At 52.6% G+C, this 21,312-nt stretch overlaps 3 protein-coding genes across 12 annotated transcripts in view; 2 read left to right on the top strand and 1 right to left on the bottom strand.

Moving 5' to 3' along the window:
- The window catches only part of RPS9 (ribosomal protein S9), a 129,833-nt gene that overhangs the window by 27,697 nt on the left and 80,824 nt on the right, over nt 1-21,312 (bottom strand). For both annotated transcript variants that reach the window (XR_007474319.1, XR_007474320.1), the window contains 2 exons: nt 6,198-6,359; nt 1,644-1,773 (listed from right to left, as the gene is read on the bottom strand). The gene's annotated coding sequence lies outside the window, so the exon portion shown is untranslated. The remainder of the gene's footprint in view (nt 1-1,643; nt 1,774-6,197; nt 6,360-21,312) is intronic.
- The window catches only part of LOC101277657 (leukocyte immunoglobulin-like receptor subfamily A member 6), a 71,921-nt gene continuing 53,057 nt past the window's right edge, over nt 2,449-21,312 (top strand). The window contains exons 1-13 of one of the 9 annotated variants that reach the window (XM_049703423.1): nt 2,449-2,558; nt 2,718-2,753; nt 2,937-3,221; nt 3,369-3,671; nt 3,899-4,195; nt 4,458-4,760; nt 5,425-5,475; nt 6,184-6,291; nt 6,638-6,680; nt 6,766-6,803; nt 7,023-7,075; nt 7,860-8,021; nt 8,099-10,362. In XM_049703423.1, the coding sequence (XP_049559380.1) occupies nt 2,525-2,558; nt 2,718-2,753; nt 2,937-3,221; nt 3,369-3,671; nt 3,899-4,195; nt 4,458-4,760; nt 5,425-5,475; nt 6,184-6,291; nt 6,638-6,680; nt 6,766-6,803; nt 7,023-7,075; nt 7,860-8,021; nt 8,099-8,242 (1,857 nt within the window). In that variant the 5' untranslated portion in view covers nt 2,449-2,524 and the 3' untranslated portion in view covers nt 8,243-10,362. Of the gene's footprint in view, nt 2,559-2,717; nt 2,754-2,936; nt 3,222-3,368; nt 3,672-3,898; nt 4,196-4,457; nt 4,761-5,424; nt 5,476-6,183; nt 6,292-6,637; nt 6,681-6,765; nt 6,804-7,022; nt 7,076-7,856; nt 8,022-8,098; nt 10,363-18,868; nt 19,120-21,312 lie in introns of those variants that run through there. The other 8 variants (XM_049703421.1, XM_049703425.1, XM_049703424.1 and 5 more) reach the window with 8 other exon arrangements.
- LOC101271318 (leukocyte immunoglobulin-like receptor subfamily A member 6) lies at nt 16,223-20,184 on the top strand. Its single transcript, XM_049703470.1, is given in 8 exon segments — nt 16,223-16,666; nt 16,826-16,861; nt 17,045-17,329; nt 17,478-17,780; nt 18,008-18,304; nt 18,566-18,868; nt 19,602-19,712; nt 19,715-20,184. Coding segments are annotated over 8 exon segments (1,626 nt in total). The 5' UTR covers nt 16,223-16,632; the 3' UTR covers nt 19,972-20,184.

Here is a 21,312-nt window from a genome sequence, read left to right as displayed (position 1 = left end):
GCAAGTCTGTTTCTGTTTTGTTAATAAGTTCATTTGTATCATTTCTTTTTAGATTCCACATATAAGGGATATCATACGATATTTCACTTTCTCTGTCTGACTTACTTCACTCTGTATGCCAATCTGTAGGTCCATCCATGTTGCTGCAAATGGCATTATTTCATTCTTTTTAATGGCTGAGCAATATTCCACTGTATATATGTACTACGTCTTCTTTATCCATTCCTGTTGATGGACATTTAGGTTACTTCCAGGTCTTGGCTATTGTAAACAGTGCTGCAATGAACACTGGGATGCAAGTATCCTTTTGGACCATATGTTTCTCAGGGTATATGTCCGGGAGTGGGATTGCTGGATCAGATGGTAGCTCCATTTTTAGCTTTTTAAGGAACCTCTATACTGTTCTCCACAGTGGCTACACCAATTTACATTCCCACCAACAGTGCAGGAGGGTTCCCTTCTCTCCACACCCTCTCCAGCATTTATTGTTTGTGGATTCTTTCATGATGGCCATTCTGACTGGTGTGAGGTGATACCTCATTGTAGTTTTGATTTGCATTTCTCTAATAATTAGCAATGTTGAACATCGTTTCATGTGCCTCTTGGCCATCCGTGTATCTTTTTTGGAGAAATGTCTATTTAGGTCTTCTGCCCATTTTTTGATTGGGTTGTTTGTTTTGATGATATTAAGCCTCATGAGCTGTTTGTAAATTTTGGGGACTAATCCCTTGTCAGTCACATCATCTGCAACAAATATTTTCTCCCAATCCGTGGGCTTTTTGTTTTGTTTATGGTTTTCTTTGCTGTGCAAAAGATTTTGAGTTTAACAAGCTTTTCTTCTTGAACTAGACAAGTTGATACTAAGCTCCATATGGAAAAATAAAAACGTAAGAATGCTTAGGAAAACACACAAAGAGAAGAACTATGCAGGTAGAGGGGACGAGATCAACCAGAAATTAAAACACACCATACAGCCTCTGAGTCGTGAGGAAATAAGAAAGTCTAGATCCGTCTGCTTATTATGACAGAAGAAACACAAGAAGGATTGGCCGTATTTTACAGGCATTTAAAAGTACTGGGATATTATAAACAATGTGATTTCCATGTGAATGGGTGCATTTGGGAGAAGAGAAGCTTTTGCTATGGCATAGGGTCAGTAGCTGCTAAACTTATAAAGTGAAAATTTAATAAGGAGCATGATACGTACAAACTCTCAAAGTACCTCCCCACAGACCAGTGATTAATTACAAAGGGGAAATAACAGCCTTACTCTGGAGAAACCTGGGGCATGCCGAATTAACCAAGTCAGGAAAGACCCAATCACCAAAAAGGAGAAACAAGGACAATATGGCTTGAGTGGTATTCCACCCCAAAATGCACAACTGGCATCTAACCAGGAAGTGGTTTGGGCAAACCTCCTATTCTGTGTGTATCGCGCTTCCTTTCTCTGCAGCGTCTCCCCTTCCTCAGGAGCCCTCAGTCACGTCTCTCATCAACCCCAGTATGACCAAGGCTGTGAAGGAAAGAACCCAACATCTCCATTCGTGAGCTTGTTTTAAATCTCATTAATCCAAACAGGACTCCATGATCTAGGAGCGTTCGGAGATGAACACAAACCACTGAAGTGTGGGGAGAGGAAATACCTTGGGCAGGAACCATTGATCTTCTGACCATCCAGCTCGAAAGCCAGCATCGGGCTCGTGGCACTTGATGGCATATTTGGACCGTGTCTGGAGCTCACATCTGGGGTTTATGACGTGCAGAAATTGTTTTCTGAAAAAGGAGACGTCATGCATCTTATTTGGGATGGTAACAGAGACTGACGTGTAGGGAAACAGCTGCTCTGCTTCCTGTGAAACCTTTAGTATTGAAACCCGCGCTGGGGGTGACGGGCACCTGCCCGAGGTATCCTTAGTCGGCGTCGCCTCCCAGGCTCTGTCCTCTTGTCCCTCTGCTCAGACGGGGTGGGCAGGAAAGTCACCGTGATTTTGAAACTCACTACCTGCTCTACCTTACTCCGCGCAGAAGGATACTGAGTTCTATTTGTATTATTATCATTTTGTACTCTTAGGATGAGCCCTGAATTTCCCCTGAAGATCCCCCCAAGGCACCTTCTAAGTGCTGGAGATGGGGAGACACTCCTGGATTACCCGGGGGCGGGGGGGGGGCACGTTACCACCAAGGTCCTGATGAGTGAAGGAGTGAGGTACAAAGGTCAGAGCCAAGGTCAATGGGACTCAGAAGCAGAAGAAGGAGAGACGCGCCTGCGGGCTTGGAAGATGGGAGGGGCTGAGTCCGGGGACATGGCAGCCTGCAGAAGGCCGCTGCCCACTCCAGCCTGAGCCCTGTGGAAACTAGTGCCAGGCTTCTGGGGAGGGGCAGTTCCCCTTCCTGTGGGGCTGCTGACATGACAGCCCCGTGACGGGGAGGACCAGCCTCCCAGTGGACACACCCTCGGGTCTCCGTCCTGAGGGCACCGAGGTCTCCTCCATCTGCACCGCCTGGACCACAGGGACGAGACGCCATGACCCCCAGCCTCACGGCCCTGCTCTGCCTCGGTGAGATGAAGGAGGGGGAGGGGAAGCCCCAGCCAGAGAGGGACCCCTCCCCACAGCCAGGCTGCTCTGTCAGGAGACCCCAGGACTCAGGAGGCTCACGGGTAGGAGAGGCGCTGCTCAGGATTCAGGGCGAACCTCTCACAGGGGTCTCTCTTCCAGGGCTGAGTGTGGGCCCAAGGACCCAGGTGCAGGCAGGTGAGTCTGCCCCCAGGTGTCCCACCTCCCTCCTGCTCATGGGGACAAGGGGCCACCCCCAGGCAATGGGGTGGGGAACAGCAGTTCTGGGCTGAAGGAGGGGGAGTCTGGGAGGTTGGGGGCTGAGACCTGGGGACCTGGGGGTGAGGATGTCTTGTGACCCAGCCTCTGATGTCCTTCCAGGCACCCTCCCCAAACCCACCATCTGGGCTGAGCCAGGCTCTGTGATCCCCTGGGGGAGCCCCGTGACCATCTGGTGTCAGGGGACCCTGGGGGTCCGGGAATTCCATCTGAATAAAGAGGGAAGCTCACCTCCCTGGTACAGAAAGCCCTCACTGGAGCCCGGGGACAAGGGCAAGTTCTCCATCTCATACATGACACAGGACTACGCAGGGAGATATCACTGTTACTATCTCAGCCCCACTGGCTGGTCAGAGCGCAGTGGCCCCCTGGAGCTGGTGGTGACAGGTGAGAGGACACTCGGGGGTCCCAGCATCGGGCTCTGCCCTCAGGAAGGGGGTCTGCTCTCAGGGGTGTGTCCCTCTCACAGCCCAGCCCTGGGGGAGGAGAGGGGCGTGTGAGCCCCATTTCACAAGCTCCCTCCTTCTCTCCTAGGGGCCCACAGCAAACCCACCCTCTCAGCCCTGCCGAGCCCTGTGGTGACCTCGGGAGGGACCGTGACCCTCCAGTGTGGCTCATGGGAGGGACTGCACGGGTTCATTCTGACTAAGGAAGGAGAACCCAAGTCCTCCTGGACCCTGGATGCACAGCGAGGCCCCCATGGGCAGACCCAGGCCCTGCTCCCCGTGGGTCGCGTGACCCCCAGCCACAGGTGGATGTTCAGATGCCACGGCTTTTACAGGGACACCCCCCAGGTGTGGTCGGCCCCCAGTGACCCCCTGGAGCTCCTGTTCCCAGGTGAGGAGGTCCCACCCTGGCCTCACGCACTTTTTGAGGCACGAGACAGATTATTAGATGCTTTTCTCCCAGGATTGTCCCAGATGCGAGGGTGGGGTGAGGGGGGAGCGGGGCGCACAGGACAGAGACACAGAGTGTGAGCGACAGTGAGGCCTGGGGACCAGGATGGGAGAAGGGGCTTCATGGGAGGAACCAGCCCCTACAGCCCAGGGCTGGTCTTCCCCCAGGTGTGTCTGGGAAGCCCTCCCTCCTGACCCTGCAGGGCCCTGTCGTGGCCTCTGGACAGAGCCTGACCCTCCAGTGTCGCTCTGACGTCGGCTATGACAGATTCGCTCTGTCCCAGGAGGGGAGACAGGCCCTCCCCCAGCGCCCTGGCCGGCAGCCCCAGGCTGGGCTCTCTCAGGCCGACTTCCCCCTGGGCCCGGTGACCAACACCCACGCGGGCCGGTACAGATGCTACGGTGGACACAACCTCTCCTCCGAGTGGTCGGCCCCCAGTGACCCCCTGGACATCCTGGTGGCAGGTGAGGAGCCAGCGGGTCAGTCAGGGACCCAGACTCTGCACAGGCCCTGCCGGGGGAGCCCCAGCTGGTGATGCTGGGACCAGGCGTGAGGGGTCCCCAGGGAGGGAGGGAGGGAGACAGACAGAGACGGGGGTGGGCAGGGAGAGGGAGAGACTCGGAGAAAACAGAGACAGACAGAGATGAGGGGCCTCAGGGAGGACCAGCTGAGTCGCAGTTCGGAACCAGGGGGCAGACAGCCCCTCACCCCCCTTCCTCTCTCTAGGGTGGTTCCCTGACACGCCCTCCCTCTCGGTGCAGCCGGGCCCCGTGGTGGCCTCAGGAGAGAACGTGACCCTGCTGTGTCAGTCAGGGAGCACAAGGGAAACTTTCCTTCTGTCCAAGGAGGGGGCAGCCCAGCCCCCACTGCGTCTTAGATCAAAGTACCGAGGTGGGCATTTCCAGGCCGAATTCTCCATGAGTCCCGTGACCTCAGCCCACAATGGGACCTACAGGTGCTACAGCTCACTCAGCAGTAACCCGTACCTGCTGTCACACGCCAGTGCCCCCCTGGAGCTCACGGTCTCAGGTGAGGGGCCCCAGCACTGTCCCCTCTGTGTCCCTGTTGTCAGCTCTGAAGGTGACCCCCTTTCTAGGATAGGAGTGAGGGGGGCTCCAAAGGAAGAGTCCAGGGAGGGTGATCCGGAGGGGGTCCAGCCTGCAGAGGGACGGAGGGAAACCAGGCCCTCCCGTCCCTGCTGCTTCTCACGTCCGGTCACCAGACTTCTCAGATAGGAGGAGGGGGAAAGCCAAGGCCAGCCCCAGAGCAGAGACAGCACCAGAGTGTGAGCAGAGGGGGGATCCCAGGGAAGCCGCAGCCCCTCACCCAACTACAGGCATTTTCCCAGGATCCTCTGGGGACACCACCACCCACACACAGGGCCCAATTCAAGAGCTGGTGAGCCACTGGGGCCTCTGCCCAATATGTGGACACCTGGCCCCAGGCCTGTCCCTTGAGGTCCTCAGCTGCTCTAAATCCTGACCCAATCTCAGCACAGCTTGTGTCCCAGGGGGGCTGGGAGTCAGGTAGAGATGCTGGAGTGACCACAGGCACCAGGAGCTCTGAGGCTGGTGGATGAAGGGTGGGGGTCATGGAGAGGGAATGACCCCTCGGGGCCCATCCTGGGGGAGGAGCAGTGGGCTGACGTGGGGAGAAGCAGCCCCCAACCCTAACCTCCTGTCCTGACCCCCAGGAGGCTCTGAAGTTGGGGCCCGTCCCCCCACGGAGCCAGGCCCGCAGACGGGTGAGTGAGGGTCTGTGGGACATGGTGTTGGGCCCAGGGGGGCAGGGCTCAGTTATGGCCTTAGTTCACGCACCTCTGGAGACGCTGACTTGGACCCCCTTCCCCTGCCTGGGCCTCAGTTTCTCCAAGTGTAAAGGCAGAGAATCGTGGCCCGGAGCTTAGATTTCCTTCAGTTCTGACTTCTGGCTCTGACCCCCCAGGAGAGGAGGCCTCACAGGGAGGCCCCTGAGGATGTGACTGTATGGGGGCCTGTCCCCAGTGCCGCAGTGGTGGTGGCATTGTACGGGGAGGGGGAGGGAAAGATGAAGAGTCCACCGCGCACAGCCCGCCCCTCCCCCAGTCCCTGCTGTGGTGGGGGAGGGGAGGGTAACAAGGAAGGACCCTCGGCTCCAGATGAGACCCTCGGACAGGCCCCCCTGCAGATGAGAAGCCCCCAGAGCACAAAGCTGGTGTCCACCTTGGGCGGGGCACGGCAGGAGGACAGCTCGGGGAGCCCACAGCCCTGGGTTCCAATCCCAGCTCTACCACCTCCAGACTGGGTCACCTGGGGTTGGTGAATTCCCTCTCTGTGCCTCAGTTTCCTCATCTGTAAAATGGGTGGGGTGGGTTAGAGGAGATGAATGCACAGACCCCAGCACGAGCCTGCACACAGTAGGCACTCAATTAAATGGCATCTTGGGCTCACTCATGACGTCACTGGTGCCCCAGGTCTCAAATGGTACCTGAACGTCCTGATCGGGGTCTCGGTGGCCTTCGTCCTGCTGCCCCTCGTCCTCCTCGTCCGACACTGGGGTCAGAGCAGACGCAGGAAGTCGGGTGAGTAGGGAACAGGGTGACCCGGACCCCTGGAGGTGGTGGGCTTAGGGCACCAGCCGAAGGGAAACCTAAGAGATGGGCAAGGTCAGCTTAGAAAAAGATTGTCCAGAGTCTGAAACTCAAAAATCTAGAAAGAAAACACATACTGTCAGCTGACATGTATAATTTAAGGTATTTTCCTCCTTTTCAATCTCATGAAGTGTTGAAACATGTACGCAAGTATGAGTTCAGGTCTCCTTCTTTCCTCCTGAATCCCGAGTGAAGGGCAGGGGTCGTAAGAGTCCCAGGGCCGAGCCTCTGTCATCTGCCGCAGCCCAGGGCGAGGCTGATTTCCACCCTCCCGCAGGGGCTGCAGACCCAGAGCCCAAGGACACAGGCCTGCAGAGCAGGTAACTCCCGCCCCGAAGACCCCCAGGCCCGCCCCGCCCGCAGCTCCCCCTCATTCTCCCCCTAACACGCCCGCCTCCTCCCCAGCTCCTGCCCAGCCGCCGCCGCCCAGGACCAGGCCCTCTGTGAGCAGAAGAGGATGGGGTGGGGGACACAGGGTTCTGGAGGCAGTGGGGGAGGGGAAGGCTGGGAAGGGGTGGGCTCAGGGGGTGCGGACTGAAACCCCACACTTCCCCTCACCCCTGGGTCTCAGTGGCCCCTTCTGGATGCACTGCGGGGACTCCAGCCCTGAGGGATCTCAGGGGATTCCACCAAGCGATACACACCCTGTTCCGCCCCAGCAGATGCTGCCGTGAAGGACACACAGCCTGAGGACGGGGTGCAGCTGGACCATCCGGTGAGACCCCTGCTCCCGTCCAGGCCACCAGAGACCTCCTTGTTGCCAAACTCAGTCCAATGGACACGTCTCTGTCCTCACATCCCAGCTCCAGCAGCGTCCCACACTGACCTCCCCTTCCGGGCTTCCTGGGTCGTCCTGCTGTGACTCCTCCCCTCCTGCTTCCTTGTGACCTCATGGCCCCTCCTTCGGGGTCCCCTTTCCTGGCTCCCCGTCCTCTGTCTGACCTTCTGGCGTTGCAGAGAAGCCCCACGTCTCAAGAGGATTTGTGAATAAGTGAATCACCCGAAAGTCCCCAGGCCCCCCTTCCTTCATTCACCCAAAAGTGGTGCACAAGGAGAGCGCATCCCCCCGGCTCCCTGTAGGTGCTGCAGGTGCAGCAGGGAGCTCACCTGGTGGGTGAGAAGACTATATGTAAAGAAGCAGGTAGCGTCCTAGAATGCAAGGTCCCAATAAGGAAAGTAAAGCAAGAGAAGGTTACAGAGTGCATGGCCGGGGGGCAGCAAGTGCAAAGGTCCTGAGGCAGGGACGTGCTTTTGCAGGAAGATGGCCGTGCGGCTGCAGCCAAATGTGCAAGGGAGATAACGTGTTAATACTGAAATCAGAACCGTAGAAAGAATCCAGAGGCTCCAAGGTGTTAGGAGGTCCCCGGAGTTTCCATCAGGAAAGTGACCTGACCTAAGGTTTTAAAGCATCACTCTGCCAACACAGTGGAAAGCTGACGGAAGGAGATCACAGTGGATCCAGGAAGTCCCCTTTCTGTCCTACTCTCTCCCTCCAGCAGAACAGGCAGGATGCAGACCCCCAGGAGGGGACGTACGCCCAGGTGAACCACTCAAGATCAAGACTAAGGCGGGGGGTGGCCACCTCTCCTTCCTCCCTGTCGGGGAGATTGCTGGACACGAAGGACAGACAAGCGGAAGAGGACGAGCAGAGGGACGGTCAGGTGGGTCCCATTCTGTCTGGGCCCCCAGGCTTCCCCCACCCCAACCACACACCCTCCCTCCCTCTCCCCCACCGCAGGCCGCCGCATCTGAAGCCCCCCAGGATGTGACCTATGCCCAGCTGAACCACTCGACCTTCAGACGGGAGACTGCAACCCCTGCCCCCCAGTCAGGGGAGCCCCCAGAAGAGCCCAGCGTGTATGCTGCTCTCGCCGTCCGCTAGCCCACGAAGGACCCAGACCCCACGCTCCAGGGAGGAAGACTGCACGGACCCCGGAAGGCACAGGAGCTGCCTGCCTGCAGTGGACACCGCCTAACGACCAACAGACAGCCTGGACTCCCAACACAGACCACCAGGAGCCCCTGGGACCCTGTGGCAGTCACCTGATTCTACCCTCAAAGATAACTAATATCCTTACGTTTGGGAAATAATGCAACAGACTTCTCAAAAATCAATGTGTGAGGTGAAAACCAAAATCAAAACGAAAAAAAAAACAAACAAAAAAACAAAACAGAAGTGGGAAAATGTTTTCAATGAATGATAATGTAAATAATACACATCAAAACATATGAAATGAGAAAATTAACAATCATGACTGAATATATTAGAAAAGGCTTTAAAAAAATCGATGACCTAACATATCATACCAAGACTTCAGGAAAAAATAGCGAATTATTTCAAATGAAGGTAGAAGGTGGGAATAATAATGACAAGGGTAGCTAATAATGAAGACAACCAAAAAGTAGAGAAAATCAATTAAGGCAAAAAATAAACTCATTCTTGAAAACATTCATGAATCCTAGCCACCACAGCCGAGGGAAAAAGAGAAGGCTCACACTTCTAATAGCATGAAAGGGATTGCAGACAGCACTACAAATCCTACAGACGTTATAAAGACAGTAACAGAACATTATGAGAAATTTGACGCCAACATACAGAAAATGTAGATGGGATGGAAATCTTCACGTGTACAATTTACTAAATGGATATAAGAATAAATGGAAAATCTATCACCTTATACATTGACTCTAATCAAAACTTACCCATGACTGAACTATATAGAATCTAACAAAGTCAAAATGAAAGAAATAGTAGAATGCTGGTTCCCGGGGTTGGAGCGAGGGGGAAATGGGAAGATATTGGTCAAAGGGCACAAGCTTCCAGTTATAAGATGAATAAGTTCTGGGGATCTAATATACAGCATGGTGGTTACAGCTAATCACACTGTATCCCATTCTTGAGTGTTTTGAAGAGAGCAGATCTCAAATGTTCTCACCAAAAAAAGAAATGGCGACTGTGTGATGGGATGCAGACAAATGCTGTGACGGTCATCATTGTCCGATGTGTAAGTGTGCAGTTCAGGGCGGCTTCACTGGTGATTTCTTCCGAGCACTTACGTACTCGTGAAAGACACATACACACGCACTCACACCCCAAAATTGCACAAACATTTCCCAAGAACAGAAAAAGAAGAAACATACCTCAACACATCAGATCAGGAAAATATTTACACCAAAACCTGACAAGGGAATTATACATGGGGAAGTCACAGGAAGATCTCTCACATGAGCTTAGATGGAAATCCCTAAATAAAGTGTACACAAATGAGATGTAGTGATACATTAAAAGGACATTACTTCATGACCATACTGTGGGGTTTTTTTTCGAAGGATAGAGTAACTTAAAATTTTAAAAATCTATCACATAATGCAATACCTTAATAGAAAAAATAAAAAATAATCACCTGAATAGATGCAGACAAAGCCTTTGATAAAATATACCAACAATTCCTGGTGAAAATAAAAACACATCAGAAATAGAAGGGAATTCCCTTTCGTTGATGAGGGCATGTTTAACAACACTAGACGTCACTTGTACAGGTGAGAACCTGAGGTCCTTTCGTCTACGACTGGCAATGATCCAAGTATGTTCCGTATGACCACTTGTATTCACCAGGGCCCTGGAGGCACCAACCAAGTAAGTGAAACAAAACAAGGCGAGAAGCTCTGAAGTGGGTAAGAATAATATTGTATTACTAAGAGACTGCACAGCTGTGTTCGCAGAAAATCGAAAATAATGTAAAGATCTTCTACTCTAATTAAAAAGTTTTCCTGCATCGCTGCATACAAGGTCAATATATAGAATTCAACTGCCTTCGAGACTTCCGGTTCTGGATGGAGATGAAGTAAATGAATGTCTCCCTGTTCCCTGACTTTATACCAGTGACCTGATTGTATACTGCTGACTTCCAAGAGCCGGAAGATAATATATTTGGGCTGTTTTAATCCACCAAGTTTGTGGTAATTTGTGGGACAGGGAAACAATACAACCACTTGAATTTACTTTTGATTAGTGTTTGCATAGTAATTTTTCATCCTTCTACTTTTTTAATGTGGTAGAATATACACACCATGATATTCACCACCATTGAAACATCATTAAAGTGCGAAGTTAGTGGCCTTAAGTACATTTACCATGTTCGGCAATCATGACCACTGTCCGTCTTCCAGAACATTTTCATAATCCCAAAAAGAAGCTCTGTACCCATTAAGCAAGAACTCCCCATGCCCCCTGAGAACCAGGCACTAGTCATCTCCATTCAAATTCCTGCCTTAGGGAGTCTGGCTACTCTAGGCTGTTCGTGTCGGTGAAATCATACAAAATGCGACATTCTGTGTCAGCCTTAGTTCACTCTGAATAATGTTTCCAAGGTTTATTCATATTGTACACTCTTTTACTTTTAACCTATTTACATGTTATATTAGAAGTGAGTTTCTGGGACTTCCCTGGTGGTGCAGTGGCTGGGAATCCTCCTGCCAATGGAGGGAACACGGGTTCGATCCCTGGTCTGGGAGGATCCCACGTGCAACTAGGCCCGTGCGCCACAACTATTGAGCCCTCACGCCACAACTACTAAAGCCGGCGCACCTACAGCCCATGCTCCACAACAAGAGAAGCCACTGCAATAAGAGGCCCACGCACCGCAATAAGAAGCCGGTGCACCGCAACAGAGAGCAGCCCCCGCTCACTGCAACTACAGACAGCCTGTGCACAGTGATGAAGACCCAACACAGCCAAAAATAAATAAAGAAATAAATTTATTTTTAAAAAAAAGAAGTGAGTTTCTTATGGACTTCATAGTGTAGGTGGTGGTTTTTTCTTAAACCAATCTTACAAGCTCTTTTAATTGCTGTGTTTCGCCCATTTATATATAATATTATTACTGACAACACTGTTATTTAGGTTTGTCATTTTATGTTTTTCAAGTTTTGTCCCCTCTCTTTCTTGTTCTTCTATTTACCCTTTCCTGGGATTTAAAAACATTTTTAGCATACCATTTTAATTTCTCTATTGGTGCTGTAACTGTAAGTCTTTGACTGCTGTTGAAGGGGCTGTTCTAGAGATTATCAGGTACATACCTAACTTTACACAGTAAAGACAGAGTTAGTATTTTACCTCTTCAAGGGAAATGTAGAACCCTTACAAATCTATAGGTCTCTTTATTCTTACCCCTTTATGTTGTAGTTGTTGTATGTGTTCTTGCCACATAGAAGCCCAGGGCTGTGTCGGGGCCTATGGGGCCAGGTCAAGGTGAGTAAGCTGTCCCCAGACCTCCTGCTGCAGCTCCACAACCACCACCCCCATCACCTGAGGGGAGAAGAGGAGGTCTGGGCTGACGGCGACCAGTCTGGGGACGGCTATGGAGTGACATCTTGGGAAACTGAGGCCATAAGGGCAACCCTGACACTTCAGGTCCACATCCTTTCAGGACAAATTGAAACCCCACGTGTTCATCTTTGCCTCCTGATTAGATGCAAATGAGACACTGGAGATGCTCACCTCCAGGTACCGGGACTGGCATGTTTAGTTCCAGAGACTCATTCAAGATCAAAGAGATTACTTAAGCATTTCTGCATCTCCTCACCCATACCCTGTCTTTTTTGTTCTCAGGGGTAACTGACATTCTCAGTCCATCACAAAATAAGTCAGATGCCAACAGTGATGAGTAGCAGAAATTCTCAATTTTGGGTTGGGCTCCGAGGGTCACAACCTGTTAATGGAATGCAGGTGACCTGAGTGGACACGTAGGGATCCTGGGGTGATTTGGGTCTGCTCTGACCTCTGTGACCTCTTTTTCCACAGTTCCTAGCCTCACACCCCCAAGACTACACAGTGGAGACTCTCATCCGGATGGGCATGGCCGGCTCAATCCTGCTGGGCCTCAGGATTCTGCTCTTTCAGGCTCCACACGGCCACGGAGGAGCCCAAGATGCAGCCAGGAGGTAAACAGAGGGAACAAACCCACCATTCGGTGAGTTCGATCCTTGTATGACTAGGAGGTTTGGGAGGCAAATCTGCAGTATGAATTGAGGGAACTGTCTGCTGAGAATTTCACGGGGTATCAATGCTGGCATGCAGGAAATGCCTGGGTTCTTGCTGTAGAGACTCTTCCATAATTAAAGTGTGGTAATTTCCCTCCTTACCATTATTGATTATTCTTGACTACTCCCCTTCTTTTTTTACTCCTGTGATTTGAGGCTACATCCACATCCCAGGTTTGGGTCCACACCTAAAGTCACCTTCATGCTCTGCCACTTTCTTGTAATACATTTTGCTTTATTTCTAATTTCCACACTCACTGGTGTGTGCTATTGACCTCGATCCCTTCAGCCTAGAACCAGAATGTTTTTTTTTTTTTTTAATTTATTTTATCTGTGGCTGCATCAACTTTTGTATTTATTTATTTATTTATTTATTTATTTATTTATTTATTTATTTTTGGCTGTGTTGGGTCTTCGTTTCTGTGCGAGGGCTTTCTCCAGTTGCGGCGAGCAGGGACCACTCTTCATCGCGGTGCACGGGCCTCTCACTATCGTGGCCCCTCGTTGCGGAGCACAGGCTCCAGACGTGCAGGCTCAGTAGCTGTGGCTCACGGGCCCAGTTGCTCCGTGGCATGTGGGATCCTCCCAGACCAGGGCTCGAACCTATGTCCCCTGCATTGGCAGGCAGACTCTCAACCACTGCGCCACCAGGGAAGCCCTAGAACCAGAATGTTTTAAGCAACTGAGTAAATGGGTGAAATTCAGGTCTAGTTTAAAACACATAAATCCAAAACCATTTCCAAAAACCCTCTCTGGACCCCCTCAAGGCTTACTCCCCTCTAAAATGATACACGGAAGAGTTTCTGCCAAAATACTATCAGTTTGAATGAGCACAAGGTGGACTTCCCTGGTGGCGCAGTGGTTAAGAATCCACCTGCCAATGCAGGGGACAGGGGTTCAAGCCCTGATCCAGGAAGATCCCACATGCCAAGAAGCAACTAAGCCGGTGTGCCACAACTACTGAGCCTGTGCTCTAGAGCCCGTGAGCCACAACTACTGAGCCTGTGTGCCACAGCTACTGAAGCCCACGCACCTGCAGCCCGTGCTCCGCAACAAGAGAAACCACCGCAATGAGAAGCCCACGCACTGCAACAAAGAGTAGCCCCCACTTGCCACAACTAGAGAAAGCCTGTGCGCAGCAATGAAGACCCGACACAGCCAAAAATAAATAAATAAATAAATTTATGAATGGGCGCAAGGTGTTTGGAGCGACAGCCAGGTGGTGTGCTGGCAAACCAGCTCTATGAAAACATCCCTTTTTCTCAGTGTTCTGATTTGTGTACATTACCTGTTGCTTTGGTAAATACTCCCTTCATGCCCAACTTCAAGATGCCCGTTTGAATGCACTGGATACACAGTTGGGAACAGCATCAACTTTCACAAGAATGAGCCAACTGTGGCACCTCACAGATGACCCTGAGGTCCTTCTATTCTGTAGGTCATAGTAATTTCCACCTCAATCTTATGCCACGGTTTCAGTGGAATTGTGATGCCCAAATCCCAGTACATTCACATTAGAGGTAAATAGAAAACAGGCATAATCAGTTGTGGGAGACACGCTGAGCCTGACATGAAGGTTTAACATAGGAGATGTGAGTCCAAGCAGGTCGGACACGCCCAAGTCTCTCACATGTATGCATTTCTCCCCTGCTGACCCCTTCACCTTTGCCCCTTAATGATAGTTTGGGTGAGTATAGAATGCCTCACTGACAGTTAATTCCTTGACTGTATTTTCCCCATATCTTTTGGCGTTTTCTCCTTTCAATTTCCTTCCCTTTGCTGCGAAATAGCAAGACACATTTCATGTATAGACACATGCACCCTAGCAATTGTAAGTTCTTGCTACATCTCTGTAAAAGACCAACAATTGGCCTTTCATACTGTCGCAGACATTGTCCTCACTGATTTCATTCTGAAATTCACAATATCCATGGGCCCTGTTCTTTCTACTCCTCATCTACCTCAACTTTCTAATTCCAGTCTCTCCGAACTGCATCCTAAACAAACTCCTCAATATTGTATTCCAAGTTCATAATTGGCTCTTCAGCTGTATCTTCTCCTTGATGGAAAGAATATCTTGAGTGTATTAATGAAAGTATTCTTTTTTACCTGTAAGGTGTTTGCCTAATTCATTGCTAAAATCCTATATACTTCTGCAGTATAATCCCTTTTGCTGTTTCCAGAATTTATTTTCCTTCTTCAATTTTTCAGATGTGTAAACATGCTTAAATTAAAATGTTTCATATATTCCTAGTATTCTATCTCCTTGGATAGGATAATACAAGTTACTAGCTCTGCAGATAGTCTTCTTAGCACTTTTTCTCAGTATTAGGATTTATCTCTTATGTTCATTCCTAATGCTCAGCTCCCAGACACGTGATTTTCTATAGAGAGTTTCTCCCAGGTCTGTCCTGACATTCAGAGAAGAAATGGGTGACTTCTTGTGGCTGCCCTGCCCCACAGCATCCGCTCTCTCAAACTCAGCATCTGACTAGGCATGTACCTGGCAGAGATGACCCCAAGTGAGCCTCACACTCACAGGTGGGACAGATATCCATGTACAATTATAATGAATTGAAGCTGTTTTACAACCGTACAGAGGACACAGCTCAGTGCTGACCTCGGGGATGGGTCAGTGGGCAGAGATATCCCAGTGCCTGGCCACAAACGAGGTGGAGGGGCAACACCGATTCCAACCTTGACCTGAAGCCCTGACCCCTCCCTGCCTGTGAGGACCTGAGGTCCTTGTCCTTCCACACAGAGGTGGAAACCTCTATTCTAATGACCACTTGCTGGACTCAGGCACTGGTAGTCACTAAGCTTTCACCTCTTTTTTTTGTTGTGGTCCCTTCTCCATTTAAGAAACTGTCATTTCTCTTCTCCTATAATAGACCATGCCTATGTATTTCATAAAAAACATAAGCAGCGGGAATGCCCTGGTGGCGCAGTGGTTAAGAATCCACCTGCCAATGCAGGGGACACGGGTTTGAGCCCTGGTCTAGGAAGATCCCACATGCCGTGGAGCAACTAAGCCCGTGCACCACAACTACTGCGCCTGAGCTCTAGAGCCCATGAGCCACAACTACTGAAGCCCGCACACCCAGAGCCCGTGCTTTGCAACAAGAGAAGCCACTGCAATGAGAAGCCCATGCACTGCAACGAAGAGCAGCCCCCACTTGCCACAACCAGAAAAAGCCCGCGCGCAGCAACGAAGACCCAATGCAGCCAAAAATAAATAAACAACAAAACCCCACCATAAGTAGCATTTCTCAGTGTCAGAGCAGACGGGGGTCGTGAGTGGTCATCCAACCTGACTGTGGGGTCTGACACCTTCACCCTCTCATACTGGTTAGAAATTAACCAATATTGGGTCCCACCCATGTCCTGGCACCACTGAGCCCACAACCTGTCTGAAGAGTGGGGTTCAAACAACATGCTGAAGGCGAGGAAACTGAGGCTCAGAGACATAACTTCAGGGCTCAAGGCACACGGGAGAGGATGACGAGGAATACTTAAATTAAATCAGCTTCGTCCCCCAAGTCAGAGCACTGACCCACTCTCTGTCCCATAAAAGTGAAGACAGGAGCATACAGTAAGGAGACAATGCCCATGGATCAAGGGCCACCGAGCAGGCAGGAACGACTCAGGGGCTTGTTCCCAGGAAGGTGGGGTGGACGCTGTTGCAAGAAAAAGGGAGAAGTCCCTGAAGGGGGCTGAGACAGAAAGCAAACCCACACTCTGGGGCCAGGGGAGCAGGCATGTTTCCTTCCTTATTGCCCTGAACTTCTCCTCTGTGCTCATTGCCACACTGACCTCCATGGAGCTGTAGGCAGATGTTAAACGTGGGTCTCTGCTGATCTGAGCTCTGCGGTGCAGCAGGAACCTGCAACCTCCCTGAAGCATCGCCAGGGCCTGGGTGATCCCTGTCCATGGAGAGGACCCCACAGGGACCTGCTGATGGACCAGCTGAGGACGCGGAGGCTCTGAGAGGGAAACACGTGCCTGGGTCACCCTTATATGGAAGGGGCGTCTCAGGAAGACACCGGGTCTGTCATGGGAATGAGAGCCAGGCTCCTGGGGAGGGGCAGTTCCCCTTCCTGTGGGGCTGCTGACGTGACAGCCCCGTGACAGGGAGGACCAGCCTCCCAGTGGACACACCCTCGGGTCTCCGTCCTGAGGGCACCGTGGTCTCCTCCATCTGCACCGCCTGGACCACAGGGACGAGACGCCATGACCCCCAGCCTCACGGCCCTGCTCTGCCTCGGTGAGATGGAGGAGGGGGAGGGGAAGCCCCAGCCAGGGACGGACCCCTCCCCACAGCCAGGCTGCTCTATCAGGAGACCCCAGGACTCAGGAGGCCCACGGGTAGGAGAGGCGCTGCTCAGGATTCAGGGCGAACCTCTCACAGGGGTCTCTCTTCCAGGGCTGAGTGTGGGCATGAGGACCCAGAAGCAGGCAGGTGAGTCTGTCCCCAGGTGTCCCACCTCCCTCCTGATCATGGGGACAAGGGGCCACCCCCAGGCAATGGGGTGCGGAACAGCAGTTCTGGGCTGAAGGAGGGGGAGTCTGGGAGGTTGGGGGCTGAGAGCTGGGGACCTGGGGGTGAGGATGTCTTGTGATGCAGCCTCTGATGTCCTTCCAGGCACCCTCCCCAAACCCACCATCTGGGCTGAGCCAGGCTCTGTGATCCCCTGGGGGAGCCCCGTGACCATCTGGTGTCAGGGGACCCGGGTGGCCCCGGTGTTCCGTTTCCATAAAGAGGGAAGCTCACCTCCCTGGTACAGACAGCCCCCACTGCAGCCCGGGGACAAGGGCAACTTCTCCATCTCATATATGACACAGGACTACGCAGGGAGATATCACTGTTACTATCTCAGCCCCACTGGCTGGTCAGAGCGCAGTGACCCCCTGGAGCTGGTGGTGACAGGTGAGAGGACACTCGGGGGTCCCAGCATCGGGCTCTGCCCTCAGGAAGGGGCTCTGCTCTCAGGGGTGTGTCCCTCTCACAGCCCAGCCCTGGAGGAGGAAAGGGGCGTGTGAGCCCCCTTTTCACAAGCTCCCTCCTTCTCTCCTAGGGGCCCACAGCAAACCCACCCTCTCAGCCCTGCCGAGCCCTGTGGTGACCTCGGGAGGGAACGTGACCCTCCAGTGTCGCTCAAGGCAGGGACTGGACAGGTTCATTCTGACTAAGGAAGGAGAACCCAAGTCCTCCTGGACCCTGGATGCACAGCGAGGCCCCCATGGGCAGACCCAGGCCCTGCTCCCCGTGGGTCGCGTGACCCCCAGCCACAGGTGGACGTTCAGATGCCACGGCTTTTACAGGGACACCCCCCAGGTGTGGTCGGCCCCCAGTGACCCCCTGGAGCTCCTGGTCTCAGGTGAGGAGGTCCCACCCTGGCCTCACGCACTTTTTGAGGCACGAGACAGATTATTAGATGCTTTTCTCCCAGGATTGTCCCAGATGAGAGGGTGGGGTGAGGGGGGAGCGGGGCGCACAGGACAGAGACACAGAGTGTGAGCGACAATGAGGCCTGGGGACCAGGATGGGAGAAGGGGCTTCATGGGAGGAACCAGCCCCTACAGCCCAGGGCTGGTCTTCCCCCAGGTGTGTCTGGGAAGCCCTCCCTCCTGACCCCGCAGGGCCCTGTCGTGGCCTCTGGACAGAGCCTGACCCTCCAGTGTCACTCTGACGTCGGCTATGACAGATTCGCTCTGTCCCAGGAGGGGAGACAGGCCCTCCCCCAGCGCCCTGGCCGGCAGCCCCAGGCTGGGCTCTCTCAGGCCGACTTCCCCCTGGGCCCGGTGACCAACACCCACGCGGGCCGGTACAGATGCTACAGTGGACACAACCTCTCCTCCGAGTGGTCGGCCCCCAGTGACCCCCTGGACATCCTGGTGGCAGGTGAGGAGCCAGCGGGTCATCAGGGACCCAGACTCTGCACAGGCCCTGCCGGGGGAGCCCCAGCTGGTGATGCTGGGACCAGGCGTGAGGGGTCCCCAGGGAGGGAGGGAGGGAGACAGACAGAGACGGGGGTGGGCAGGGAGAGGGAGAGACTCGGAGAAAACAGAGACAGACAGAGATGAGGGGCCTCAGGGAGGCCCTGCTGAGTCGCAGTTCAGAACCAGGGGGCGGGCAGCCCCTCACCCCCCTTCCTCTCTCTAGGGTGGTTCCCTGACACGCCCTCCCTCTCAGTGCAGCCGGGCCCCCTGGTGGCCTCAGGAGAGAACGTGACCCTGCTGTGTCAGTCAGGGAGCACAAAGGAAACTTTCCTTCTGTCCAAGGAGGGGGCAGCCCAGCCCCCACTGCGTCTTAGATCAAAGTACCGAGGTGGGCATTTGCAGGCCGAATTCTCCATGAGTCCCGTGACCTCAGCCCACAATGGGACCTACAGGTGCTACAGCTCACTCAGCAGGAACCCCTACCTGCTGTCACACGCCAGTGCCCCCCTGGAGCTCACGGTCTCAGGTGAGGGACCCTGACCCTGTCCTCTCTGACTCAGTCAGCTCAGGGCTCTGTCCCCAGAAATGTCTGAGGTAGTAATGAATGAGGGGACACAGTGGGCCTCCAGAGAGGAGGACATTCAATGGCCCCTGACGCCAAAGTCTCATCACTGGATCCTGGGTCCTCAGCTGTTGAACCAGTGGGAACTCCCAGAAGTAGGAGAGTAAGATTGTAGGGTCCCATCTCAGACTGAACACAGAACACACAGCACTCAATTATTTGTCTTAAGAGACCACTTTCTCACTGATCCTGAGCACCGGGGGCACAGCCAACTCTGTTCCAAGTGATTCCAAAGCAGGTTCTGAATTCAAAGAACACATGGCGGCTGAGAGAACCCAATGAGGAGAGCAGAGGGAACCTGGCATATTAGAGGAAGGGCTCATTAAGGAACTGTGTAGAAGCTGTAATATGAGAATTGGAGGCAGTGACGACACAGAACCCAGGAGAAGGGCTCGTGTCTCCCCACCTCCTCACTCACACCCTCACTTTACGATTCTCATGAGCAGCTGACACCATCCACCCGCCACAAAACAAGTCAGACGCCAGCAGTGATTAGTAAAAGAAATCCTCAGTTATGGGGCTGGGCTCCGAGTTTCTGTCCTGTTGAGGACAGAACAAAAGGAATCAGTACCCTGGGTGGTCATCCAGGATTCAGGAGTGACTGGGATCTGCTCTGACCGTGTGATCTCTCGTCCAGAATCCCTACCCTCACACCGCCAAGACTACACAGTGGAGAACCTCATCCGGATGGGCATGGCCGGCTCCGTCCTGCTGGGCCTCGGGATTCTGCTCTTTCAGGCTCAACACGGCCACGGAGGAGCCCAAGATGCAGCCAGGAGCTGAACACAAGAGGGGACCGTGCACCGTCCGAGTGGTGGAGCCCTGTCACGACCTTATGTGCTCAGGAGGTTCTGGAAGAGAATCTGCAGCACGTGTTGTGTGAACTGTCTGACCAGGGAGGGAGAGACGTGGTGTGGATGCAGGAGAAGGCCCGGGAGTCCCTGTGGAGGACTGGGCCTCGGATAACCATGGTGCCTTCCCTCCCCACCAGCGATGACTCTCCCTGACTGCCCCGTCCCCTCTCACCACTGTGACGTGAGGCACATCCCACATGGCAGGTCTGTGTCCACACCTTACACACCTTCATGCTCTGGCCCACTTTCATGTAATATATTTGGTTTTTTTAAATTTCCACATTGGCTGCTGTGTGCTATTGACCTCCATCCCTTCAGTCAGAAACAGAATGTCGTTTAAGTAACTGAATAAATGGGTGAACTTGGGGTCCTGTTTCGAACAGATAAATCCAAAACTCTTCCCTAAAACTCTCTCTGGACCCCTCAAGCCCTTCTCTCCTCGTCAGATGACACCTGGTATAGTTTCTCCAGAAACACCATTAGTGTGAAGGAACACCGTGGCGTTTGAAGTGACAGCCAGCTGCTGTGCTGGTAAACGGGCTTAGGAATTTATCATTTTGTAAAAAGCCCAGATGTGTGGCATTTGTCTCTTTCTTCAGTGTAAATCCTCTCTTCGGGCTTCCCTGGTGGCGCAGTGGTTGAGAGTCCGCCTGCCCAGGCAGGGGACGCGGGTTCATGACCCGGTCCGGGAGGATCCCACATGCTGCGGAGCGGCTGGGCCCGTGAGCCATGGCCGCTGAGCCTGCGCGTCCGGAGCCTGTGCTCCGCAACGGAAGAGGCCACAACAGTGAGAGGCCCGCGTACTACAAAAAAAAAAAAAAAAAAAAGCTCTCTTCGTGGCCAACCTCATGGTACGCGTATGATGCGCTGAAGCAGAGTGGGGAAGTAATGCGTAGAATTGTCTTTCCCAAGGAACTGAGCCTGATCCAGCTGGGGCACAGCTCAGTGATGACCCCGATACACACAGATGTGTCCTTTATATAAAGCATCGCGAGTAGATCGTTTCCACTCAGCTTTATGCCCTGGTTTCCATGAAATGATCCTAGTCCTAGGCCTTTGCATCCTAGTCCGTCCCCATGAGACGCAAAAGAGAAAACAATGGAAATATCAGTTGTGGGAGAAAACACTGAGCACTTTAAGTCCCAGTACATTACTGGTAGGTGTACTAACTGCCTCAGTCAATTTGGGGAGTAAATAAGAATTATCGGTTAAAAGGAGAGACACACAGCTCTGACCCACAGTTACATAACTTAGGGAAAAGGTGGACATAACCATGAGTATACATTCAGGAGAACTGTGACAGAGGGGTCGTTCATATTAGACAAAATCATAGAAACAAATCTCACCAAAAATGAATGGATTGTTATACATATGCAACCCAATTTTATATGACAGAAAAATACACAAAGGTAAACGGCTACAATAATACAGATCAATTTTCAAGCCTGATGGTCAGCAAGTAAAGAAAAACTATAAGAGTGTACTTCATTACAT

This window comes from Orcinus orca, chromosome 20 (assembly GCF_937001465.1).
Source record: "Orcinus orca chromosome 20, mOrcOrc1.1, whole genome shotgun sequence".
NCBI lineage: Eukaryota > Metazoa > Chordata > Mammalia > Artiodactyla > Delphinidae > Orcinus > Orcinus orca.
Note: the sequence above shows the minus strand (reverse complement) of the source record. Positions and strands in the feature narration are given on the sequence as shown.